The sequence below is a fragment of the Thunnus thynnus genome, chromosome 18 (assembly GCF_963924715.1).
Source record: "Thunnus thynnus chromosome 18, fThuThy2.1, whole genome shotgun sequence".
In the NCBI taxonomy this organism is placed as follows: Eukaryota; Metazoa; Chordata; class Actinopteri; order Scombriformes; family Scombridae; genus Thunnus; species Thunnus thynnus.
This window is the reverse complement of record NC_089534.1, coordinates 29,808,715-29,817,285: the sequence shown is the minus strand read 5'-3', so window position 1 is coordinate 29,817,285 and position 8,571 is coordinate 29,808,715. Positions and strand designations below refer to the sequence as shown.

The window sequence follows — 8,571 nt, the reverse complement described above, 5'->3', positions numbered from 1 at the left end:
TTAATAATCACTTTACAACATATGTTTATTTTAAATATGTTACTGACTACATTTAAACGAAATCTCAGGTTCTCGTATTGAAGCTAACAACCTAATAGATGTTAAGTCATGCTCGCGAATGATAGCTAGAGCAAAGCTCATTATACAGTGAATCTGCCTTCAAATTAAAAATACACAAACTTCAAAGAGCGCGATACAAGCGCAGCTTTTGAAAATTAAATGGTAGTAAATTGGAGTAGTAAAATACTTGAGTAGTAAAATATTTCAGAAATTGTGGTTTCACCCATTATATTTTATTCTTATGTGTGTGCTTTCTGCTGTATTACAAACAATTTAAATCCGTTTATGCCTGCCCGTCAATATGGAGTTTATTTTGAATGTTTGAACAGGAAGTTATATTTGTCATTTTTAACTTGACGTCATTTAGAGCCTGAGTTTACCATCCTAGCTAGTACCGTTCACTGGTTATTCCAGCAGTAAGAAGGGGGGAAACGGGAGAGTGATCCGGAGTATGGACAGGCAGAAAAACGGGAGGAAATGTGTCGTTTAAATTGCCAGGGCTAATCTTTTAAAATCTGTAGCTAAAATGATAAGAAATATTGTCGGGGTCAGGGCAGTTCGGCATACAGATGTTACCAGCTGGGGAGAAAGCCGTTAGTCTGGCATAACGGTAGCTATAATAGTGAAGAAAGAAACATAACAGTGATATTTTTATTAGTCTATATCCATGTTTTTAGTCTAATGATTTGCGACAGAACCATGAGCAATATGAAGGATAAACCGACTATCCGCCAACAGAGCTCGGAGAATAACTCTGTCAGCAGTAGTGAATGGGATATGGCAAATGACGTGTTTGTGTCCGGCTACGACGAGAATCCGATGGGAGATAGTGTTGCCCGCGGGGAGAGGGACCCAATGCAGACCGACTTGGAGAGACACCTGCCGCTGTTACGGGGCGACTCGCACCGGTTATCCCAGGATGGCATGATGTTGGGCCTGGGTGGGGAGGAATATTCGGGCTCATCGTATCTGGACATCGAGCCAAACTACACCGAAAGTGACGGGAACGTCTCAACCAAGAAACGCATTCGGTCTAATAGCTCCCGGCACCGGGGTGAGGTCGTCACGGAGCTGGGACCAGAGGAGGTTCGGTGGTTTTACAAAGAGGACAAGCGGACGTGGAAGCCTTTCGTCGGACACGACTCTTTGAAAATCGAGATTGTCTATCGGAGATTCTGTGAGCAGAACCCCGACAAGGTTAAACGCCCCGTTGATCCGGTCGAGGCCGAGGGGAAGGAGACCGCCAAGTCCGGAGAGATCCAACCGGAGAGCGCGGCGGTGGACGGTGGAAGTGTCCGGGCGGAGCCGGCGATGCAGCGTGGCGGAGGGCAGTGGCGCTCAGCGTCAGAGGAGATTAAAAATTCGGACATCAGTATCAGCGTGGAGGCAGTGTGTGTCAGAGGAGGGCTCTATGAAGTGGATATCAAGGAGAAGGAATGCTACCCTGTTTATTGGAACCGTGAGCATGCCAATGATTTATGTCCAAAATGATAAAACTGCTGCCATAACTGTTTCTCGTAACACCGCTACCAAGCCACTACTGCTACTGAATTAGAATAAAGTGTAGCATTAATGATATTAATAATTTTATAATAATACTGCTACCAATACCACTAGTACTGACATTACTTTCAACTACTAGAGATCAGCGAGATCAGCACTACCACTATTACAACTAGCATTGCTACTATACTGATACCACATCCAGCATGGCTACTAGTAGCTCACTGTCAATATGACTTTACTGTGGATGACTATTACAAATTTAATGCAATGCCCACTGTGTCTGCCGTGACCACTGCACTCGTCATTGCTGAAATTAGTCAGTCAGTTAATTAGTCATATGAACAATGTGAAAACATCACATAATTATGTCATTATTTGTGACATTGTTTAGGTCTGCAACTGAACCCTATTTTCATTATCAACAAACGTGAACTATTTTCAACAATAGTTTTATAAAATGTTTGATTCTTGCCCAAAGAGATCTTGTTTTGTCTGATCAATAGTCCAAAACCCAAAGCTTTACTTTAAACTTCATTTAACTTTACAATGATATTTCAAGCATTTTTTCTTGATAAAGTACTTAAACAAGCAATGGATTATCAAATGTTATTGATTCTGTTGATCAACTAATCAATTAATCGACTAATCATTTCAACACTGTTTTAAATATTAAGTTATAAATTCACTGTCAAAATAAAATATCCATCTTTGATCATGAAATTGTTCAGTTGCAGCTCCCTCGTGTCACTGAGATTGCCTCAACTTTGACTAATTAAATAAAGGCTGCAACTAATGATTATTTTCATCATAGATTAGTCTTAGTTATTAGTCTGCTGATTCATTTCTTGATGATCAATCAATTGTTTAACCAATAAAATGTCAGAAAATACAAAAAAATGATTTCCTAAAGCTTTGTGATTTACTCATTACTCACGTTGCTTCTGTGTCCAAAAACAGGCCCAGACCCAAACATAGGCTATTCATTTAACTATCATAGCAGGTTAGGAAAACCACAGACATTTTTGGCATTTTTGCTTAAGAAATCCCTTAAATGAGATGATCTATTATTATAATAGCAGCTGAGTCATTTTCTATTGATCATCTTATTGATAAACAGACTAATCAGTTCAGCTCTAAATTAAATTGTAATTACGCTCCTAAACACTACTATTGCAACAATTATTGCTACCTCTGCACTTACAGCTGACCATGATAAATGCATTATTTCATGTACAGTTTTTATGTTCCCAAATGTTTGTTTATTTACATAGAGGAAATGTGTTTCTGGTATACACACAAATATCTTTCCTTTTCTTCTTTTTTCACACACAGCTGCTATAATGTTGTTATACTGTATAGAGTACATCCAATGTGGCCTCTCCATCAGATTACATCTATTTATGATTCCTCTTTCATTGAAAAATGCTCAATGAAAGAGGGAGGTTGAACTTTTGATTTTTGTACCAGAAAGACACATAAATTAAACAAACAAAGGCTGCACAACCCTTCAAATAGCGTGGCAAACATCATGTGCTGTCCCTCAGAGCAAGACCGTATTCCTGTGATGAGGGGTCAGTGGTTCATTGATGGAACATGGCTTCCTCTGGAGGAGGACGAGAGTGACCTCATCGAGCTGGAGCACCTTGCCCGTTTCCGGGGGCAACAGATGAGGGACACCTACGAGATGGAGGCGGTGACCACCACAGTGGACAGCAAGGACATTAAGGAATGTAAGACATTAAGGAATGTAAGACAGGATGTGAAAGAAAGAAAGTAGACCTAGAAAGATGCATATGTGTACAGTATATTTGTGTGTGACGGACAAAGAAGATCAAAAGTGTGTGTAGAGTGTGTGAGTGTGTTATAGAGATTAGATTGACAGGTAAAAACAGAAGTAAAGAGAAAGGCAGGGAAAGGCTGCAGGTGCTGTGAAAGGGATGCGTGTGTAACTCTGCCATTCAGAACAAGGCCACAACACAGGTCAGGTGATGCTATTTTAGCTGACTCAAGCTGAACAAATAGGAAGCTCACCTGAGAGAAGAGGAGGCACTGAGTGTGTGTACAGTCAGACTTTTGTTTCACATGTTTCACACACACTCTACTCATACTCACAGGGAATGATGATTTAATTAAGCTGGATAAAGTGTGTCACTCGTTAATTAATGTGTGACTCTCTCTCCCAGCCATCCACAGTCTGAAGCTGAGCCGGAGTCATGTGGACTGGCACAGTGTGGACGAGGTGTACCTGTACAGCGATGCCACGACCTCCAAGATTGCACGCACTGTCACTCAGAAACTGGGCTTCTCTAAAGGTACATGGATAAATGTACGGAAGTGTACACAAGAGAAAAGATTGGATCATGGGGAGTCTTGCTCAGCCAATCAGTTCCCTGAGAAAATCTACAGAGACTTTGACCTGGTGAACCATGCTGACATGTTGTACAATGGGACTGAGACACAAAGTCAAGGGTCACCAAAGGACTACACTATAAGAGCACTGTAGACAAATAAGATAAAGAAGTATGGTATGGTCAGAAGAACAAACAACATCTGACTGGTCAAGGTCAAAAATTAGATAAATTATCTGGCAATTTATAAAATATTGGATTAAAATATGGTTGTTTATTGCTATTTTAATGTACTCAATGGCCATACTGCAAGCCAAACTGGACTAGTTACAGATTCTGAGCTGAAAAACTCACCCAAATTACAAAAAAAGTAATTTGTGGTGCACTGTGAACTACACTGTGAACTGCACTATGAACAGTCTTCATTGGAACTACTTTCTACCAAAGAAATAGCCCCTATGAAGAATATTAACAACATTTGACAACACAATCCCAGCTCACTGTCCACCCACCAATTTCATCCTGTGCTTTGAACTGTATCATATGTTTATCAGCGGTGTGAGTTGGTTTAGTTGTCATGGAGATGGATGTGTTGGCATGCAAGCTCAGTAACGGCTATGATTTCTTCCATGACACTTTTAGGACTTCTAGTCTGTGTTGGAACTGTTAATTAATAATGAATTAATACACGTGAGCCAACATCGATGAGAAGTCCTAAAAGTGCTGTGGACTTGGATGAGAACTACTGGTAACACTTTCATTTCCTAATAATTGCAGTGTTCAATTGGTAAACAACCAAATAATCACTTCCAGTTAAATGCTAGTCAGTGTACAGCAGGTCAGGTCAACATGGGAAAAAGTGCAGTTTGTCCACAAGTATGAAGATCAACAAAAATGAACAATAAAGTTTCCAGTAATATCAGTAGTTTCAAGTAATCTTTATTTTTTAGGTTTTTAGAATTCCTCTTGAAATCAACAGTTAAAAATCTGTAACAACTGCTGTTAAACTCAACACAATATATTAAACTAAACTAGCTTCTAAACTCTCTATTTTCTCTAAAAAGAGTTCCAGATTATCGGGGCATGTAGTATGCTGATCGCTTGTTCACCAACTCACCATAAAAATGAGTATACAGCACATACTGTGTGAAGTAAGTATGTAGGATGAAACCGGGACACAGGTACTTTCTGGAGAGAGACGCCGTTGGTAAATTTTTCAGATGTCATGCATCACCACTGTGAGCAGTCCAAACTGAATTTCATTCCCCTCTATTGTGTTGTGGTGGAGGCAGAAATCTCTGAGACAGATACCTCCAAACCTGGACAAATAAAACCAAAACTATCTACATGGAGTAAATATGTTGTTTTGTACTTTGAGTGAACTGACCCTTTAATAAATCTTGAGCAGCTTTGTTAAATGGCAGAAATTTAGATCAGTCATCAGTGACTTCAGACACACTGCTGTGGAACACATCACCTCAATTAGTGATGTGTCCTCTTGTGTCCCCAGCCTCCAGCAGTGGGACCCGTCTTCATCGGGGGTACGTGGAGGAGGCAGCACCTGAAGACACCCCACCTGAAACTACCCACATTGTGTTTGTGGTGCACGGCATCGGCCAGAAGATGGACCAAGGCCGCATTATCAGGAACACCAGCATGTGAGTTAACTGTAGCTGTTCAGTGGTAGCAGCGGTAGCACAAAAGATCGAATTGAATCAGAATCATTCTCAAGAATAATCGTTTTGTCTCGGCTGGTGTGCAGGATGAGAGATGCTGCCAGAAAGATGGAGGAGAAACACTTCTCTGATCGCACCACAGAGCATGTAGAGTTCCTTCCTGTAGAGTGGAGGTCAAAACTCGCTCTCGATGGAGGTATGCTTCACCACTGCTCAAAGCCATCCAAAACAAAAGCTGTCCTTTTGCAGGAAAACTGTAATGGCATTATGTGTTCTACCTTAAGACTGTGTGTAATAATGACATTATTCTGTACTGATCCACCTGTCCACCTTTTAAAACAGAGAGATTGTAACTGAGATTAATTCAGTATTTGTCACAGTTGTGAGTATGAGGCAAACAGGAGGAGGACCCAAACACAGACACCAAGGCAGGATAGTTAAATGAAAGGTGCTTTAATAATCTAAAATCCAAAAACGGAAGTCTAAGCAGGCAGCAAGTCCAGAGGGCAAGGCAGGCAGGCAGGTCAAAAACAGATAATAGGTAAATCAATCAATCAATCAATCAATCAATCAATCAATCAATCTGACTTTATTTGTAAAGCACTTTCCATACAAACAAATATAACACAAAGTGCTTTTGTTTTATCATGCTTCACACGATAAAACAGGACCCTCCCCATCCACACACAAAGAGATAAATGGCTCTGTAATTAATAATGCATCAATAATAACAGCACTCAATAAAAACAGGAACTGAGGAAACGCTATTATAAATCTCAGGCAGGATTAGAAATCGATAAAAACTAAAAATAGCAAAAATAAATAAATAAAAACTCCACTAAGTAGATAAAAAGTAAATGAATGGTTAAGAGCACAAGATAAAATGGTGAAATACTAAAAGAGAGGAGATATATTGAAGTAAGTAAAACCAGAAATAAAAGGTAGGGTATTAGAAAACAATCCAGAAAGTAAAAAAATAAAATAAAATGATATACCAAGAAGTAAAACAGACTAAAATACACAAATAAATAGACAAATAAAACATTCTCTGCTACCCTCAGGTCTTCAGGAAGGCTGTTCCAGAGACAAGGACCATAGGAATGAAAGGATGCCTAACTGTGGGTTTTTGTTATGACTTAAGGGATAATCAAAAGGCCACTACCAGAGGACCTGAGGGTTCTAGAGGGTTCATAGGCTAAAATCTGATAAATAGGTAAGCCCAAGACCATTAAGAGCTTTATAATCCAATAAAAGGATCAATTCTGAAGCAATCAGGTAGCCAGTGCAGAAACTTTAAAATCGGTGTAATGTGTACTGTCTTTCTGGTCCTGGTCAACACATGTGCAGCAGAGTTTTGAAGTAATTGTAATTGAGCTATATTCTTTTTAGGGAGACCAGATAGTAGAGCATTACAATAGTCAGTCCTGCAGGTAATAAAGGCATGCATTAGTCCCTTTGTATTGGCTTGAGAAAGAAATGGTCGCACTCTGGCAATGTTATTAAGATGATAAAATGCATTCTTAGTTATGTTTCTAATGTGAGGCTAAAAACGAAGATCTGAATCAAAGATAAAGGTTTTTTACTTGTTGACGACCGGGGTGTAATGCCAGTGCTTGCAGTTTCACATTGAGTTTGTCTCTCTTAGCTTCTGTACCAATATCCAATACATCAGTTTTGTCCTGATCGAGCTGTAGAAAATTATCTGCCATCCATAACTTGATATCTAAGATACAGCTAAAAAGGACATCTATTGGCTCTGAGTCATCAGGAGACACAGCAATGTAAAGCTGTGTGTCATCAGCATAACTATGGAAATTTGTGCCATACCTCTTGATGATGTTTCCAAAAACCACAGGTAGCAGAATACAAATGGATAACCAGAAACAAGGGAACAGGAAACAGGTACGGGATAACAAGAACAAAATCAGGATCAGGTAGGCTACAGGTGGCTGGAATGCAAGTGTACCACATGACAACCCAACTAACTGGTAAAGAGTGAACAATCTGGACAGGTATATATACGAGTGATTTGGCAGAATGGGGGATAGGTGAGCCGGTGGGTGTGCGAATCAGGAGAGCATGTCCGGGGGCATTTTGTGGACAGGTGGAGAATGGCAGGGAATGGAAATGCAGAGGCCTGGGAAAATGGGAATATGGCTAAAGGCGGGGACACGTAAAGACCAAATGCCATCGTAACCACGGTGACCATGTGGCACATAAACATTAAGGTTTCTGCCCACAAAACATACAATATACAACATACAATATTTCTTTCGATGAAATGGAAGCTAGAAAATTGATAAACATTTGACCATGTTATTAATCCCGCTAGTTAACCTTCCAGTTTTCAATACAGAAGTGTTGGTGAGAATGTAAAAGAAACTTTAAAGTCTTTTCCAATTGTGGGACTAAAAATGTTGACGTGGGACTAGAGAAAAGGTCATAGGGTCATAAACATGAAAAGGGCTACTGGTTAGATTATAAGATGTGTGGGTACAAAGCATAGACTATAAAAAATATGGACGTAGCCACCATGATGTCACCCATTGGTTTCTGAAGAGCGATTTTGAAGCTCAAAGTCGGCGGCTTTTTTGGCACTTCTGCATTGGCTTCATTTTTCAGCCCTGGAGGTTGCAGCTTGGTACAAAGTGGACATTTTGGTTTGTGAATTTTCCAACTGGAAAGAGTTAGAGGTTAACTAAAACGCTGATTTTCAGCTAATTTCACTGAAATCTGGCAATTAGTATTTTTGTGATAAATTGTCATAGACAAAGGGGGTTGGTCAAGGAAACATTTTGACTGAACAGAGGTGCTTGATGTAATATCCGAGGGTCATCACAGTCATTAGGACCCATCCTCTGAGGACTGTGACTGTGGATTCCAAATTTCATGGCCAGCAGTTGTCAGGACATAGCTCATACTGGACCAAACTGTTGGACAGATGAACAGTTTGCAGCTATTGACATTCAACATCTGCCTAT

General features: G+C 40.0%; 1 protein-coding gene across 1 annotated transcript in view; it reads left to right on the top strand.

Moving 5' to 3' along the window:
- The first annotated feature begins 161 nt into the window (after nt 1-161).
- ddhd1b (DDHD domain containing 1b) overlaps nt 162-8,571 on the top strand; it is a 37,054-nt gene continuing 28,644 nt past the window's right edge. Inside the window, exons 1-5 of the mRNA XM_067573125.1 lie at nt 162-1,519; nt 3,111-3,296; nt 3,750-3,878; nt 5,425-5,572; nt 5,677-5,786. Coding sequence (XP_067429226.1) covers nt 742-1,519; nt 3,111-3,296; nt 3,750-3,878; nt 5,425-5,572; nt 5,677-5,786 — 1,351 coding nt within the window. The 5' untranslated portion in view covers nt 162-741. The remainder of the gene's footprint in view (nt 1,520-3,110; nt 3,297-3,749; nt 3,879-5,424; nt 5,573-5,676; nt 5,787-8,571) is intronic.